This window comes from Emys orbicularis, chromosome 3 (genome assembly GCF_028017835.1).
Source record: "Emys orbicularis isolate rEmyOrb1 chromosome 3, rEmyOrb1.hap1, whole genome shotgun sequence".
Classification (NCBI taxonomy): Eukaryota; Metazoa; Chordata; order Testudines; family Emydidae; genus Emys; species Emys orbicularis.
In genome coordinates, this window is record NC_088685.1 from 108740553 (window position 1) to 108759248 (window position 18696).

General features: G+C 45.1%; 1 protein-coding gene across 5 annotated transcripts in view; it reads right to left on the bottom strand.

Annotated features, from left to right (window-relative positions):
* REPS1 (RALBP1 associated Eps domain containing 1) overlaps positions 1–12201 on the bottom strand; it is a 119494-nt gene extending 107293 nt beyond the window's left edge. For all 5 annotated transcript variants that reach the window (XR_010561281.1, XM_065400385.1, XM_065400384.1 and 2 more), the window contains exon 1: positions 12049–12201. Coding sequence is in view for 4 of the 5 variants with exons in the window: in XM_065400385.1 (XP_065256457.1) it covers positions 12049–12201 (153 nt within the window). In the remaining variant the exon portion in view is untranslated. The remainder of the gene's footprint in view (positions 1–12048) is intronic.
* Positions 12202–18696: the final 6495 nt, after the last annotated feature.

Consider the following 18696-nt stretch of genomic DNA (forward strand, 5'->3'; position numbering starts at 1 on the left):
AGTATTTACTTCCCTAAAAACATTAAAGAGTTCTCTGTCCATATCCAGGGTAGAAACCGGCAGTCTATAGCACACCCCAAGCACTATCCCAGGGGAGGCTCTAGTAGTTTTTTTACCCAATGTGAGTATTGCCCAGACAGACTCCGTCTTATCCATTCCATCACTTATTATTTCTTTACAGTTTACCTCATTATTGACATACAATGCTACTCCCCCACCTTTACCTTTGTTCCGGTCGTTCCTAAACAGCACATACCCCTCCATACCTGTACTCCAGTCATGACTACCGTTCCACCACGTTTCGGTTATTCCTATGATATCCGGTCTCATTTCTCGGACCAGGAGCTCCAATTCCTCCATTTTGTTACCTAGGCTTCTCGCATTGGTGTATAAACATCTTAATTTATGCCGTTTAGCCTCCCTCCCATTAGTTATCCGATTTGGTACAGACAGCGTACCGCCAGTATGACCTATTAGTCTAGTATCCATCCCCCCCCCCCCCCTTCCTTATGTCCAATCTCTTTCCCCTGGCTATATCCGTTCTTGTCTCGTCACCCTCCTTCTCAATGTTGTAATTTGGCGTGGAGATTAACTGGACATCTCCCAACCGTCTCCCCCGAATTCCTAGTTTAAAGCTCTTTTGATGAGATGAGCCAGCCTCCCTCCCAGAAGTCTATTTCCTTCCCTACTTAGGTGAAGTCCATCCCGTGAGAACAGTTGTCTGTCCCCAAAAGCCTCCCAGTGGCCATACATCCCAAAGCCCTCCTTATAGCACCACTCCCTTAGCCAAGTATTTATCATCACAATTCTGTCAGCCCTTTGATGCCCTTCTCTAGGAACAGGCAGAATCCCACTGAAAATGATCTGAGCCTCGATTTCCTTTAGCGTCTTCCCCAGCCTGGCATAATCTCCCTTGATTCTCTCTAGCGAGAACCTAGCCGTGTCATTTGTTCCTACGTGAAGGATGATCAAGGGGTTCTTACCTGCTCCTTTTAGGATCCTTTTCAACCGCAGGTCCACATCCCGTATCTTAGCGCCCGGCAGACAGCACACCCTTCTGTTCTCTGGGTCTGCCCTGGTCACAGGCCTGTCTAACCTCCTCAGTAAGGAGTCCCCAATCACATAAACCTGCCTTTGCCTGGTGACAGTGCGATCTACTAATCTATCCCCTGTTCCCTCTAGTCGCAACCCCTGTCCGTTCCTATTTTCCCTTACAGTCCCTCTTATGCCACCCTGTACCGTCCCGGGGCCCAGATTTGGTGCTGTCTCCATCAACTCCTCCCCTCTTTCTATGGGACTAGCCGCTCTTCTCTTCTTCCTCACCCTTTCCCCTTCAGTGACCACCTGCTGCACCCCTTCCTCGTTATCCAAACACCCAAACCTGTTCCTGAGTTCTATTTCCCCTTCACTGACCCTCCTTTTCCTTGGTCTGCTTCTCACGGTCACATGCTTCCACTGCCCTTGTGGTGGACTAAGGGGACACGTCCCAAACTGAAGGAACACTAGTCGGAAGTAGCCCAGGGCAATGGATTTAGACTCCCTGCTTGGGGTGTCCCCTGTTCAGGGGTCAACTCACATAGAGCCCTGGGCTGGGACCTGGTGGAGTGAGAGGTCCTGGGTTCCCCTACCACCACTGCCTGAAAGACTGAGGCACCTTGACCTTGAAGTCAGGTGCATCACTAGGCTGCCTGGCCATCCATGCACCCTATTACACACACTGGAAAGAAATCACAAGATTACAATGAATACACAATCAACTACTTTGTTTACTTAGTCCAAGTACTGACAGCTTTGATCAACACCAAAACGTGAACATTTGATACATTTCTAAAATTCTAGTCCAGATGCTACTATTTAGGGTGGGTATTAATCTCTGTCCCTCTTTTCATAGCCTCATAGATTTTAAGGTCAGAAGGGACCATTGTGATCATCTAGTCTGACCTCCTGCACATTGCAGGCCACAAAACCTCACCCACCCATTCCTGTAATAGACCCACAACCTCTGGCTGAGCTACTGAAATCCTCAACTCATGATCTAAAGACTTCAAGTTACTGAGAATTTACTCTACCATTTACTCTAGTTTAAACCTGCTAGTGACCTGTGCCCCATGCTGCAGAGGAAGGTAAAAGAAACACATAGGGTCTCTACCTGGGGGGAGATTCCTTCCTGACCCCAATTATGGAGACCATGAGCATGTTGTCAAGACCCACCAGCCAGACACCTGGGAAAGAATTCACTGTAGTGACTCAGAGCCCTCCCAATTTAGTGCCCCATCACCAGCCATTGGGGATATTTGCTACTAGCAGTCGCAGATGGGCCACATGCCATTGTAGGCAGTCTCATCATACCATCCTCTCCATAAACTTATCAAGCTCAGTCTTGAAGCCAGTTAGGTTTTGTTGTCCCCATTGCTCCCCTTAGAAAGCTGTTCCAGAACTTCACTCCTCTGATGGTTAGAAACCTTCATCTAATTTCAAGCCTAAACTTATAGATTCATAGATTCTAGGACTGGAAGGGACCTCGAGTCCAGTCCCCTGCCCGCATGGCAGGGCCAAATACTGTCTAGACCATCCCTGATAGACATTTATCTAACCTACTCTTAAATATCTCCAGAGATGGAGATTCCACAACCTCCCTAGGCAATTTATTCCAGTGTTTAACCACCCTGACAGTTAGGAACTTTTTCCTAATGTCCAACCTAGACCTCCCTTGCTGCAGTTTAAGCCCATTGCTTCTTGTTCTATCCTCAGAGGCTAAGGTGAACAAGTTTTCTCCCTCCTCCTTATGACACCCTTTTAGATACCTGAAAACTGCTATCATGTCCCCTCTCAGTCTTCTCTTTTCCAAACTAAACAAACCCAATTCTTTCAGCCTTCCTTCATAGGTCATGTTCTCAAGACCTTTAATCATTCTTGTTGCTCGTCTCTGGACCCTTTCCAATTTCTCCACATCTTTCTTGAAATGCGGTGCCCAGAACTGGACACAATACTCCAGCTGAGGTCTAACCAGAGCAGAGTAGAGCAGAAGAATGACTTCTCGTGTCTTGCTCACAACACACCTGTTAATACATCCCAGAATCATGTTTGCTTTTTTTGCAACAGCATCACACTGTTGACTCATATTTAGCTTGTGGTCCACTATAACCCCTAGATCCCTTTCTGCCGTACTCCTTCCTAGACAGTCTCTTCCCATTCTGTATGTGTGAAACTGATTTTTTCTTCCTAAGTGGAGCACTTTGCATTTGTCTTTGTTAAACTTCATCCTGTTTAACTCAGACCATTTCTCCAATTTGTCCAGATCATTTTGAATTATGACCCTGTCCTCCAAAGCAGTTGCAATCCCTCCCAGTTTGGTATCATCCGCAAACTTAATAAGCGTACTTTCTATGCCAATATCTAAGTCGTTAATGAAGATATTGAACAGAGCCGGTCCCAAAACAGACCCCTGCGGAACCCCACTCGTTATGCCTTTCCAGCAGGATTGGGAACCATTAACAACAACTCTCTGAGTACGGTTATCCAGCCAGTTATGCACCCACCTTATAGTAGCCCCATCTAAATTGTATTTGCCTAGTTTGTCGATAAGAATATCTTTTTTTTCATGTCTTTTTTTAAGCTGTTTTCAAATAGGGTTGAGGCTTGATACTGAACATTAGTTCAGTTTTGTGTTGGCATAAGTCTTTATGAGGGGAAGCTCATCATGTGAGTTATTATAAAGCATGATAATTTTGGATCAGGTTTAAGGGTTGGCAAAAGTTACACTAGTAGGCTGCCTAGAGAAGATCAAGTCTAGTATAAGCCTTGTCTACACTAGGAAAGTTTTAGCCAAAACTTCCTACCATTGCTAAAACCAGTGGGAATGTTTATATAGACCAGACACTGCTGATATCTTAGATCAGGGATGGGCAAACTTTTTGGCCCAAGGGCCACATCTGGGTATGGAAATTGTATGGTGGACCATGAATGCTCACGAAATTGGGGGTTGGGGTGCGGGAGAAGGTGAGGGCTCTGGAGTGGGGCCAGAAATGAGAAGTTCAGGGTGCAGCAGGGTGCTCTGGGCTGGGTTCAGAGGGTGGGAGGGGGATCAGGGCTGGGGGTCGGGGTGCAGGCTCCACTTACCTCAAGCAGCTCCCGGAAGCAGCGGCATGTCCCCCCTCTGGCTCCTACACGAAGGCACAACCAGGAGGCTCTGCATGCTGCCCCATGCACAGGGGCTGCCCCTGCAGCTCCCACTGGCCACGGTTCCCGGCCAATGGGAGCTGTGGGGTTGGCACTTGGGGCGGGGGCAAAGTGTGGAGCCCCCTGGCTGCCCCTACACATAGGAGCTGGAGCGGGGACATGCCTCTGCTTCTGGGAGCCGTGCGGAGCCACGGCACATGTGGAGCGGGGCAAGCCCCGGGCCCCGCTCCCCAGCGGGACCTCAAGGGCCAGATTTTTTTTTTTTTTTGAGATATCCTATCTCCTAGAACTGGAAGGGACATTGAAAGGTCATCGAGTCCAGCCCCCTGCCTTCACTAGCAGGACCAAGTACTGATTTTTGCCCCAGATCCCTATGTGGCCCCCTCAAGGATTAAACTCACAACCCTGGGTTTAGCAGGCCAATGCTCAAACCACTGAGCTATCCCTCCCCCCCAGATTAAAACATCTGAAAGGCCGGATCTGGCCCCCAAGCTGTAGTTTGCCCACCCCATTTTAGATTGGCACGTTTTCTGACCCTGTGCAGAGTAAATCTAATTGACTGTGCTTCAAACACCACTGAACAGTCCACAATAGGATTTTTCCAGTGTTAACACAAGTAGAATTGAGCATGTTTGCCACAGTTCTAGATATAAAAGTCAGAACTCAGCTCTCAGGTTACAAACCGTAAGAGCCAATTCTGGTACTAGTAGAAATGAGATGGCGTAAGTGCCTTATTGTTGCAGAGAAAAGAAACAAGCCTATCAATCAGCTCAGGGGAGATAAGTTAAAGGAAACAAAAGAAAAATATTTCATTGCAACAATGCATTTTAGACAAATTCATAACTTTGCATATATCTTTTGCAAATTGGGAGCTGCTAACTGTATACCCAGTGACTACACATTTTTTGTACTTACAAACAAGCTTGTGATGCATTTATCTCTTGCCACTTCCTATTAAGGAAAGTGGTAAAGCACAAAGTGCACATAAGCACATGCCTCATGTAGGCCTATGACATAAGTACAAGATATACAAGGTTAAAGATTTGTGGGTTTGGGTTGCCTAACTTCAGATTAAATTTCTAAAGGTTAGCTGAAAAGCAAAAATAAAAACTGAACCACAGATTTCTATACTGAATGAATGCCCTCACGTTCTACACTGTTGTGAATCTTTAGAAGAAATAAAATTTAAACTACTTCATCTAAAGGTGGTTTATAAAGAAAAATAATGGGTTTCTCTTTTTTTTAAACTAGGAGATGCATAAAGGAAGCCTAAAAATTTAAGATTCCTCTAATTAAAAATTCAAGTCTTATTTATGGAAATAGTAGGGGTGTGACAGTATATATACTAAGGAAACCTGTTTAATTCAGAAGGCACGTTCTCTCTCTTTATTCAGACTATTTAGAACAGAATTAACTATGCTAAAAAGAAAGACACCCAAGATCCTGACAAACAGCTGGAAAAGCTTGGGCTTTTGGGGGGAGGAGGGACACAGTGGTGGCAGGGAGAAGGGATTCTCCTACCCCAGAGAAAGCTCTGAAAGGAGACTTCTAACATAACAATGAAAAAACAGGTAAAGAGCCCAGATACTATAATGACAGAAGCTATTAGCCTGATCCTGCTCTTACCGAAGAGAATGTCAAAGCTCCCACTGACCTCAATGGAAGTAGGATCGGGGCCTAGTAGATGCGCATTCCCAATATTTAAAAAAAATGTTCAGACCTGTTTTCTTGTAAATCAATCACTAAAATGAGAAAACCACTTGTCTTCCATCTTCAGGTTACCCTTTAAAAAAGTTAAGTACAAACTTATTTTTAGTAAGTGCATGCTCACCACACTGTTTATTTGGGGCAATTTACACTAACTCAGCTTTCATTTGCAGTTCATCTTTTATAGCTTCTGCTTTCGTGAGCTGATAATCTACCTTTAAGAGTAGATTTTCACAATAATTCCTCATCTACATTAGAAAAATGTACTCTTAGCTGAATTTTTTTTTAAACTATTTTATATAGTATAGATGAGGCTTTAAAAGGACAGATCTGGGAACTTAACTTTGATAGTATGTCAGATTTTGAAGTATGTAATAAGATTTTACTAATAGCTAATGCCAATTTTTAAACCTATAGCAAGTTCTCACTACCAACCTAAATTGAAATCTAAAGCAGTAGAGAATGAAAACACTGTAATAACTGTGAAATTAAGATCACCACAACAATATTGACATTTTGGTTTTCTTAACTTGTTCCCCACATACACTATAATCTACTCTGAAAACTGATCTGCATTTTTAAATTGACTTATTGCTGCTGTATTTGAACTGATGGGTTTCTCCTATGGAGCACAATAATTCCCCAATCTATTAATTTCAAGGTAATTTAACTATGGAAACTATTTGCCAATAGCAAATAAGGATAGAAAACAAAGGGGTAGACAAAGCTTTTGGAAACTAAAAGATTAGAGACACTGTTAGTTTATTAGACTGGCAACACTATTTTTTAAACCATATTAGTTGAATAAAGGACTAACAATAGAGTACTGTCACGTATATCACATTAAAACATCAAAATGAGACTCACTAGACAATGAAAAAAGGTTCCTCGCTCTGCCCACCAAGAGACAGCCTTGACAAAAGAATATCAGCTAGCAATTTAATCACTTTCTTAAAGGTTATCCAGTGCAACTGTAGTTGTAAAAAGTAGATCCTGGAGTAATTGTAGAACCCACTCATTTTTCATACAGTCTCTAATGCCAAAGTAAAAGTCATTTAACTTCAGTATGGAACACCAGCACTGATTTTTATTAAATGACAGGTGTTTTGAAGAGGGCAGTAGGCAGAGAAAATGCTTATTTAATTTCCCCCCCCCCCGTAAGATTATTTTGCAACATAGGATCCTGCCTTCATGACATAGTAATTTCAGAAGAATGTCAAGCACAGAAATAATTTCACAGTGCCATTAAGTAAATTGTTACAAGAAAGTTCTAGGCTCATTCAAAATAAGAGCAAAATACAGCACACATGCATAAAATGTTCTGTGATTATGCAACTTTAACAAGAGTTATATAAATCCAGTACTGAAGTCTTCAAATCATTTACTTCCATATCCCTGGGATATTTTGTTTGAAAAATATCTTTGCTGTCAAATATAAGCCATAAACCAGTGCAATAGTAACTGATAAGCCTAACAAAGTAAAAGAAAAGGGAAAATCATGGAGGCCTAATTTAATGAATAATTTCAATACTACACTCATGAGATTCACCGAGAACGGATTTTAAATTACTTTTGAGAAAATTCTCCTATTTCATGTTCTAATTCATTACACAGCTAAAACTTACATGTGCTTCTGTACTTTTCAATTTAATTCATCAGTGTACTTTTATTCCAAAAATTAGCATGTGTCACGCTTCGGTTAACAGGACTTCACTTGATACTTCAATGCCAGTTTACTACCCTATTTTAAACAGGTTTTAAAATATAGCCTGATTTATCCAAACTATGTGAAAATACCAAATATTTATTCTGATGGATAGGTTTTCCTTTACACTTGATTTTTTGATGTTTAGATTCTTTGTTAGATTGAAACCTTTAATTTGAATTAAAAAATTCATATTTGTTTTAAAAGACAATTGTGATTGAGAAAGTTTTTGTACAGAAATTAGATATCCATAACATTTCTGCACAATCAATGGATGCAGGGAGTCTCCATAATTTTTTGGCATCTAATATATTCAGAGTTTAAATTGTCAATTTAGAAAATTATTTCTAGTTCTTTTATGGTTTCAAACTAGGTTTGCAAATGAAAACGAATATGGCATTGTCTAATTAAAACTGCAGATTGACTAAAGAAGTGGCAAAATCCTCATCTACGCAAAATCAAGGCGTTCACTTTCAAAAAGCACACTGTGCAGAGAAGGGAAGGGTATCATGGTCTCCAACTGGTACAGTCACTAGAACTGCAATAGTAAAGGCAGACTGGGTTTGGTACTCCTCAATACAAGTAGTTCATGGTCAAGTTATCCATTCTGTTCCCTCCATTGGTCTGTCCACAAACCAATCCTCTCTACTACCAGAGAGTAGTGCTTCATAGTACACTGTGCACAGTGAAAACATGTGTGGCCTCTCCACTGTGTGCCTCAAACAATGAACTGCTGCATTTTGAACACTATTTACATGCATATAGGCCTGGACAGGTATCAACTACTCAATCTCAACTGCTTGACTCTGAATCCGAATTTAAAAATACACAAAAGACTTCATTATGAAACAGCTGAGGCTGTCATACCTTCCCCCATTTGCACTTTTGGGCACACCCTTTAACCAGATTATTTTTTGCCCCAATGCTAGTTTAGTAAAGAACTGCCTGCAGAATGGCAGTTAAACAGATTAATGAAAGGCTGACATTAGCAGAGTTAAGGTTGTGGTGAATGGTCTCTCAGTTGTGGTAATGGTAAACTGTGTGTTTTTGTGGGTGGAGGAGTAAAGGGTTACACGGCTAGGTGGCTCATCTTTTCATTTTCTTGCTCTTAACAGTTTGTCAAGCATATGTGTGTAGCAACTGTAACTGCTTCACTACAAAGATTTTTGTATATTGATTTCCTTGGTTTATTTAATACATAATTGAGGGGGGAGGCTTAGAAGCAGAAGTGAGTTTTTTTGTTTTGGGTGCACCAGCAGCTGTGCATTAGCCTTCTCTGTTGTGGAATAAAATCCAACAGAAATGTGTAGCTCCTCAGAGAAGATTGTGTGCGCCTTGCTCCCAACCACCTAGCTTGTGGCACAATGAATAACTTCTAGGTCCAAGGAAGGAAAGAAGCGAAACAAAAATTCCCACAAAGTCAGAGATTCTGATTTTTAATCAAGCCTGTACTGATTTTAACAAAAGATGCCTTAAGATTTCTACTGCCTCTGATTAAGAACCTGTGAAGAGAAAAGGTTATAATGGAAATCCGCATGTATACATAGACCCAGCATTCTTAAATTTGGGGCAATTTGACTAGGCTAAATAAACTCGAAATCTATAAAATGTACTCACATTTTGGTTGTTTAGTACTAAATGTTACATTCTATAGGAAAATGGGAATTGTCCTACTGGATCAGGCCTGAGGTCCACCTAATCTATTCTACTGTCTCCTTCCTCAGTGTCCAGCACCAGGTGTCTCAGAGGAAAGTGGAAGAACCCAATAGTAGGCAGATGTGGGATAATCTGCCACCCACACTAGGTCTCGTCCTGATCTCCAATAGCTACAGACTGATTTATACCCTGAAGAATGAGGTTCAATAACCTTTCCACAAATTTGTGTTATGTTAACTCTGGTTATTCTTGATATCCATACAAATGTCTATTCCCTTTTCTTCAGTCTCATTAAGTTCTTTGCCTCAATCACTTCCTGTGGCACTGAGTTCCACAGTTGAGTTAAATGTGGTGTGAACAAATTTACCTTTTGTTTTGAATGTTCTCTTCTTGGATTATGAAATGAGAATAGACATTTCCATTCTTCATTTTATATACTTTTCTAAACTAAACCCCGGTCTTTTCAATCCTCATATGAGAGTTTTTTCTATGTCCTTGATCATTCATTGCTCTTTTCTGAACTTCCCCTAGTTCTTCAATATTTTTGAGACAGGGTGACCAGTACTGCACACAGCATTCCAGATGAAGCCACATTATTGATTTATAGGGGCATTTTACATCTTTTGTATTATTTATCATCTCTTTCCTTATGCACCCTAACATTGTTTGGTTCATAACTGCAGCTGCCTATTGATAAGACATCTTCATTGAGCTGTCTACAATGACACCCAGGTTCCCTTTCTTGAGTTGATCCAGTTCATTTACAACCGTGTAAGATATACAAGTAGTTTACATTTCTCTCTCCCAACAGCATTATTCTTCAAGAGAATATCACTCTGAAAGAGAATATTCACCTCCTTTGAGACAGACTAGGTAGGATTTGAACCTGTGACCACTTCTGTAAAAAAGCACAAGACTACACTACTCCAATAAGCTATTGCATCAAGTATAGAGTGCTAGCACTGTACTATTTTATATATACAACTATTTTATATATACAACATGGAAGAGCCACTAAACAAAATAAAACATATCCAATTGTGTTCATGTGATGAGTTTAAGGAATGTGGGAATCTGTAATTCAGAACACAAAAATACTATTAGTGGGTGGCCCTCAAGGTCTCATTCATAAAATATTTTTAAAAAATGAGTTTTCTTTTAGTTTAGAGATTTAAACAGTGTAGATCATGAAGGACATCAAATCAATAAATAATCAGACAACCAGATTTTTTATTAATTTAAATTAATTTTGGCATTTAGTCCTCACCAGAATTTTTACACCACCCACAACTTATCACCCTCTTTTACTGAGCTGGAGCACATGATCCGATTCATTTTAAACTCCTTTCTCCTAATCTAACCACTTGCTTTTAGGGGTCTAAAAAGTAACACCAACACCTCCTGATTAAGTGTACACAAGCTCCTGAAATTAATCCCACTTTTGAGTTGCAGAAAGTTGACATACATGTCCTTGCTGGTCTTAAACTACAATAATGCACTCTGACCCTTCACTGAGGCAACAGTGAACCTACGAGGTGGTATGGCTTTCTGGAAATGATACTTTACTCTGCTTAAAGCATCTTTCAGGGAACTCAAAGAACTTCACAAATGTCAAGGCCATGAACACATTATGGTGGATGCAGCGATAGCAACAATTCACGGTACACAGCTGTTGCAACTACAGTTCCCCTGTGGATACTTTTCTAGGAACTATACTAGGCAAACGATGCTAAATTATCCCATTTAGCTACACTGGTAGCACTACTTGTAACTGTGTAACATAGCTCTCAGATGAGTCCCAGTTCCCACTGGTCACAGAAGTAGTGCTGGAATTTTTGCTTCCACACATTGCTAATGGGAATCTACTGCCTTAGCACAACCTAGCCAGTATTACATAGTTTTAAAATTGCATTTTTCACTAGTAGATGCCATGTGCTTTACAAAGATATGCAGGTACTCTATTTTTGCAAATTAGGAAACAAGCATAGCGTTATTTAATTATTTGAATAAGGTCACTGAGCCAGTAGCATCTTCAGGAATAAAATACTGATTTCCTGTTTCCTAGTATTTCCCAGGACTGCTGGAGTTCCCATGCTTTGGATAGATTTCACTGTAAAGCTTTTAGAAGTGATATACTTCCCTGCCAGTGGCCAATGTTACCCCAGGAGCTCAGCAACGTAGCCTCCCCAACCCAGCAAGTTGAGACCTCTGAAATACATATTAACCCCATACTAACACTACGATCCCACGACAACAGGCGCAGAGCCTCCCCGAGTTGGATAAGCATAATTACCCCGTTCCCAGCACTGCACGGGCACAAGCCCAAGCCCAGCAGGAGTCGATGGCGCTGAAGTTGCCATTCCACATAGTATCTCGGGAACACGGCGACTGCCCTCAGACACATCCCCCACCCCCAGCCTGCAACGTTAACCCCGGGACGTGCCCCCAGCACAGAGCCCCCCGCTGCAGGGGAAGAACAGGCTTGGAGCGATGCAGGGAGATGCCCAGCACGCGGGGCAGGGGCAGCCCTTGAGAGAAGCCCCCCCGGTGCCTTCAGGCAGCAGCAGCAGCGGCGAGAGCCACAGGGCGGTGCCAGGCACCCCCAGGAGGGATGACGGGGCGGTTGGGGGGAGGCAGAATCCTCCTTGTACCCGGGGGCGGCTGAGGGGCTGCTCAGCGCCCGGAGGCGGGCGGGGCCGGGGGAGGATCCCCACCCCCGGCAGCGGGGGCCAAGGGCGGCGGTCCGGGGGAGGCGGTGCCAGCCCGCGGGGCCGCTGATGGGGGCGGGTAGCGGCCGGTACCTGCAGGACCACCTCGCTGGGCAGCTGCGCGGCGCGGAACAGCTCCAGCACCCGCCCGTTGGGCGCCACCTTCTTGGTGCTCTCGGTGTCGCAGTAGGAGAAGAGGTCGCAGTAATAGCGCTGCTCCGCCTCGCTCAGCGTCAGGCCCTCCATCGCGCCGCCCGCCGGGGGCAAGGTGAATCCCGCGAGCCGCTTCCTCTCGGGCCTCGCGGGCGCCGCTGTCCCTGCGAGACCCGGCCGCTGCGCTCGCGCTGTGGGGGCCGCACCGGAAGCGCGGGGCCCGCGGGGTGGGCGTGGCTATAAAGTTTCTCGGCCCCGCCTCCTCCTCCTCCTCCCCAGCGAAGCCGCCGCCATTTACTGAGCCCCGGAGACTCGGGGGAAGGAGGCTGCTGAGCAAAACACGCCTCTCCCCCAGACCCGGATGTGAGGCCAGGCCCGCACCCTTCGTGTGCCGGAGGCGGCAGGACAGAGGCGCCTGCAGCGTCCCCTGCCGCCGTGGCGGGCTGAAGCTTGGTGCCCGTCCCGGTGCCTGGGCTGCTCCCCGGTGCTTCCTAGGGCAGGACGGAGGCAGGTCAGGCGCGTTTAGCGGCGGCTGAGTTGTGTGGCTCGCGGTGATGATCCCTGTTTTAGGCATCGGTTTTAAGCATACCTGATTTTAAGGAACCAAAATCAGGGCTGCCGAGGGGGGGCAGGGATAGCTCAGTGGTTTGAGCACTGGCCTGCTAAACCCAGCATTGTGAGTTCAATCCTTAAGGGGGGCCAATTAGGGATCTGGGGCAAAATCAATACTTGGTCCTGCTAGTGGAGGCAGGGGGGTGGACTCAATGACCTTTCAGGGTCCCTTCCAGTTCTATATCTCCATATATTATATTATCCCTGGACCAACCATCCCTTCTTTCAATGACTTGTCCCATAAGTAAGGGGGTTGGGGGCTGAATCAAACCGTTGCAGAGCAGCATTAAGCAAGGTAACTATTGATCACAGGTGAGGGAACTAGGAGTGCTGGGTGCACCCCCTGGCTTGCAGTGGTGTCCATCATAAACAGGGTTTAGAGTTTGGTTGAGTAGCTCTCAGCACCCCCATTATACAAATTGTTCCAGCGCCCCTGCTATTGATTAAACCTTGTGCTGAGCATGAATTCAGCCTGAAGAGCCCGTGTCTGTTAATCAAAACTAAGCACAAAACTAAAAAAACCCAACCAAAAAAAAAGATCAAAGTCAGAAAATCGTTATGGGAGGGCCAAGTCTAGGGACCACTGATGGAAGGAAGGAGGTGTGCAGCATTCTTTTGCTGTCCAGACCTCTTAGGATCCTACAGACAAGTTATTCATCTATAAAACATAATTTTCTTAGAAAAGGAGTATTGGACAACTTAATGGGAAACTAGAATTGCATTTGTCCACTGGTACCAAATATAACAAGTATGTTGTAATGTTTTATTCATTTAAAGGGATTGTCGATTAAAACCTTGCAGTCTCAAGTACCTTCCTACTGCTGTGAAGAGGTAAATCAATGTGGGTTTCAAAAAGCCAGTTGTACATGCTGAGGCTTACTTCTGAAAATATAACTGACATATTGTATATTAATTTTCTAAATTCCCTTTGCACACATAACACTGTGGAACAGATTTTACAAACTCTGCCAAGGGCACCTGTCTACTATAACTCATCAGGGCTACAGAAACTTCATTTGTCCTTGGCCTTCCATGGAAAGACTAGTGGGTTAAGACTAGAAATGTGCAGAAAAGGTTTAGAAAAATTCCAGTAGCTCTGAATAAAGAGCTGGACTTTTGCTACTACTGATCCTTCCAAAAAGAAGGAACAGTAGGTAGCAGAAAATTTTATTCCCAGATGAAAAAGCATTGTGATCATGCTGTCAAGTTTTGTGAATCAAACGAGCCCTTTCCCTAGTTTTCAAAAAATCCTGGACTCCTGTCAAAGGCATTTGTGTAAAATAAAAGTCTTTGGGTAAAATCCAGTCACTTTACAGATATTTGCAGTCCCTACATCGGTAAAATCTTCATATATCATTTATATATTGATGTATTACCCTACATAATTCCTTTCCATCTTTGATATTTACATCCTTCAAATCTTTGTAGACCCACCCTTCCGATCCCCCTGTCTTTGTGGGCACTTAGCTAAATTATATCCACTTAACTCTTCATTTTTCCTCATATATAATGTTTTAATCAAAGCAGAAAAAAATCAATAGATCTCTATGCATAGACTTATTGAGGAAGATCTTGCATTCCTGTAATGAAAAAATCAGGATGCACAATGGGTGTTTATATATGACCACTATATTTTAAAATATTTCCGGGTCCAAATCTTACAAACTCTGCACATGCATAATTTTAAACACATCAGTATAACCATTGAAGTTAAAGGGAATACTGTCACAGTTGGGCACGTTTTTAAACTTGGGATCTAAATATGTAAACTACAGTTATTTCTGTAACACTTGTGTAATCTTGGAAGAAGGGTAGTTGGTTTATTTATTGAGAAAGTAGTAAGAAAAGTTATAACATAATTTTGTAAGTGGTGTTCTAAACAAGAATTGGTGATTTTGTTGATCTTTTCTATCAAAGTCCAAATATGTCTTTCACACTTGGTTGCTGTGGCTGCCTGTCTCTGAATCAAAGTGGGAGGGAAAGAGGAGGTTCTACTTTTATCTTAGCTCACTATTTAGAAGGCCTTGTTTATGTGATTATCAAGTCCCAACCACCCCCAACTCTCTCCAACCTCCCGTATATCCACCTCCGCCTAGATAGAGAAAAAGTTACATTCTTAGGAAAACACCATTGTGAAATTAGGCCTGGTCTACACTAGGAGTTTATGTCGAATTTAGCACCGTTACATCGAATTAACTCTGCACCCGTCCACACCACGAAGCTATTTAGTTCGACATAGAGGTCTCTTAAATTCGACTTCTGTACTCCTCCCCAACGAGGGGAGTAGCGCTAAATTCGACATGGCCATGTCGAATTAGGCTAGGTGTGGATGGAAATCGACGGTAATAGCTCCGGGAGCTATCCCACAGTGCACCACTCTGTTGACGCTCTGGACAGCAGTCCGAGCTCGGATGCTCTGACCAGCCACACAGGAAAAGCCCCGGGAAAATTTGAATTCCTTTTCCTGTCTGGGCAGTTTGAATCTCATTTCCTGTTTGGACATCGTGGCGAGCTCAGCAGCACTGGCAACGATGCAGAGCTCTCCAGCAGAGATGGCCATGCAATCTCAGAATAGAAAGAGGGCCCCAGCATGGACTGATCGGGAAGTCTTGGATCTGATCGCTGTGTGGGGCGATGAGTCCGTGTTTTCCGAGCTGCGATCGAAAAGACGGAATGCAAAGATCTACGAGAAGATCTCAAAAGCCATGGCAGAGAGAGGATACAGCCGGGATGCAACACAGTGCCGCGTGAAAATCAAGGAGCTGAGACAAGGCTACCAGAAGACCAAAGAGGCAAACGGATGCTCCGGATCCCAGCCCCAGACATCTCGTTTCTACGAGGCACTGCATTCCATCCTAGGTGCGGCCGCCACCACTACCCCACCACTGACCGTGGACTCTGAGGATGGGATATTGTCGACGGCCGGTTCCTCGGACATGTTAGCGGACGGGGAAGATGAGGAAGGAGATGAGGAGGACGAGGCAGTCGACAGCGCTTACAACGCTGATTTCCCCGACAGCCAGGATCTCTTCATCACCCTTACAGAGATCCCCTACCAACCGTCCCCAGGCGTTAACCCGGACACAGAATCAGGGGAAGGATCAGTCAGTAAGTGTTTTAAACATGTAAACATTTATTTTTAACAGAACAGGAATATTAACAATATTAACAATGGGTTTTTCATGATTAGTTTGCCCTAGACGCTTCACGTTTCAGTCCTTGGCAGTGCAACTACTGAAAAAAAATCTAACAATGTCCGGTTTAGCATGATTGTTTTGCCCTAGGCGCTCTACTGTTTAGTCCCTGCCAGTGCAGCTACAGTAAAATCCGGTCTATATGTCCGGGGATAGAGCAGAAATCCTCCTGGGACATCTCCACGAAGCTCTCCTGGAGGTAATTGGAAAGCCTTTGCATCAGGTTCCTGGGGAGAGCGGCCTTATTGGGTCCTCCGTGGTACGAACGTTTCCGCGCCAGGAGACAAGCAAGTACTCCGGGATCATTGCCTTGCAGAGCATGGCGGCATACGACCCTGGTCTTTGCATGCTTTCCCGAAGCATCCTTTCTTTCTCCGTCTCTGAAATCCTCATCAGAGTGATGTCGCTCATGGTGACCTGCTTTGAATTAGGTAGGGGAATGTTAGTATTGGGACTGCTTGCCTGTTCCTTTACAGAACTGTAACCGGCGGTTTACAGCCACGCGGTGGAGGCGGGAGAGGGGCAGCATACAGGGATCTTTCCCTGGGACAGCCGCGAGGGGGTGGGACAGGGGCAGAGTTCATGCTTGCCGGATTGCTGGCAGCAGGGACTGGCATTGCTTTGAATGTGAAAGGAGGCCAGTGCTATTATTAAAGTTTTAAGCAGCCACAAGTCTACGGCTTACCATGTCGGCCTGCTACACAAATTCCGCTGTCCTGCCCCGCTTCTCTGATCTGCACTGCAAGACCCCAGGCACTGAATGCGAAGGCCGAAAATTCGACCTTGTCCTGAGTGCGCATGTGATAGGTGCTGTGCATGGTCTTGTTCACAGAGAAAGACTATGTTCTTTGTTCACAACTAAATTTATCTTTCTGAGGAATTCACTCCCTTTTTCCCATCCCACAGCTGCGACTGTCTCCCGACCTAGCCTGGCATCACACTCCCAGAGGCTAGCGCAGATTAGGCGTAGGAAGAAGAGGACACGGGAGGACATGTTCTCGGAACTTATGGGCTGCTCCCGAGCCCAGGCAGCCCAGCAGACCCAGTGGAGGGAGAACTTGTCCCAAATGCACCGATCACACATGGAACGGGAGGAGAGGTGGCGGCAGGAAGACCAGCAGGCGACTCAAACGCTGCTTGGACTAATGAGGGAGCAAACGGACACGCTCCGGCGCCTTGTGGATGTTCTGCAGGACCGGAGGCAGGAGGACAGAGCCCCGCTGCAGTCTCTCTCTAACCGCCCTCCCCCGCCACAAAGTCCCATACCCCCCTCACCCAAAGTCCCAAGAAGGAGGGGCAGCAGAGTCCGTGAAAACTCTCACTCCACCCCTGCAGACTGCTCAAGTACCAGAAGGCTCTCATTCCCCAAAATTTGATAAGTCCTTTCCTTCCCGCCTCACCCAAGCCCCCGTCCCAGTTTCATCCCCCAGTTTCATGTGTAGTTGCTAATAAAAAATACGTTTCTGTTAATTACTGTTTCCATCATGTTCTTTTAGAGGAGAGTCTGTCTGAAGGGGGGGAAGGGGGTTGGTAATTGGACAGGACAGTCACCTTTACCAGGGTACAGAGGCGGGGGCAGGTTCAGCAGCAGGGCACACACACATTGCAGTCACTAGTTACCCTGGTCAGTCTGGGAGGTGGTTTTCATGTTCTGTGTGTGGGGGGGGCTATGTGACTTTGTGGCGGGGGAGGGCGGTTAGAGATCTTATGCAGCGGTCCTTATCCTGGATCACAGAGCCACGCAGCAGGGGATCTGTAACCGTCCTCCCCCTGCCACAAAGTCACATAGCCCCCACACACAGAGTCCCAAACAGGAGGGGTGGCAGGCTCCGTTGAAACAACCAGTCCACCACTGCGGAGCCTGTCATTCCTGGAGTTTAGAAGCGTCCTTTGCATCACTACACTACACCCGCTCCCCACCACAGTCTGCGTCCCAGGTTGAACACTTTACCGAGAAAACAGTAATAAAGAAAACGGTGTTCATTAACAAAATTTAAGTAATTTTATTTTTAAACGTGTGTTGGAAGGGGGGGAACGGGGTGAACGGGGTATGTAACTGGAGAGGATAGTGAACATTTACTGGGTAAAGAAACTGGGGCAGGTTCAGCTTCTCTGTAAACAAACTTAATAGTCACAGGTTACCCTGCTTACTCAGGAACCTAGCTTTCAAAGCCTCCCGGATGCACAGCGCGTCCCGCTGGGCTCTTCTAATCGCCCAGCTGTCTGGCTGGGCGTAATCAGCAGCCAGGCTATTTGCCTCAACCTCCCACCCCGCCATAAAGGTCTCCCCCTTGCTCTCACACAGATTGTGGAGCACACAGCAAGCTGCAATAACAATGAGGATATTGGTTTCGCTGAGATCACAGCGAGTCAGTAAGCTTCTCCATCTCCCCTTGAGATGTCCAAAAGCACACTCCACCACCATTCTGCACTTGCTCAGCTGGTAGTTGAAGAGTTCTTTTTCAGTGTCCAGGGCGCCAGAATAGGGCTTCATGAGCCAGGACATTAGCGGGTAGGCTGGGTCCCCGAGGATGACTATAGGCATCTCCACATCCCCAAGAGTTATTTTGTGGTCCGGGAAGTAAATACCTTCCTGCAGCCGTCTAAACAGACCAGAGTTCCTGAAAACACGAGCGTCATGAACCTTGCCCGGCCATCTGACGTTGATGTTTGTAAAACGTCCCCTATGGTCCACCAGTGCTTGCAGCACCATTGAAAAGTAGCCCTTTCGGTTAATGTACTGGCTGGCCTGGTGGTCCGGTCCCAGGATAGGGATGTGAGT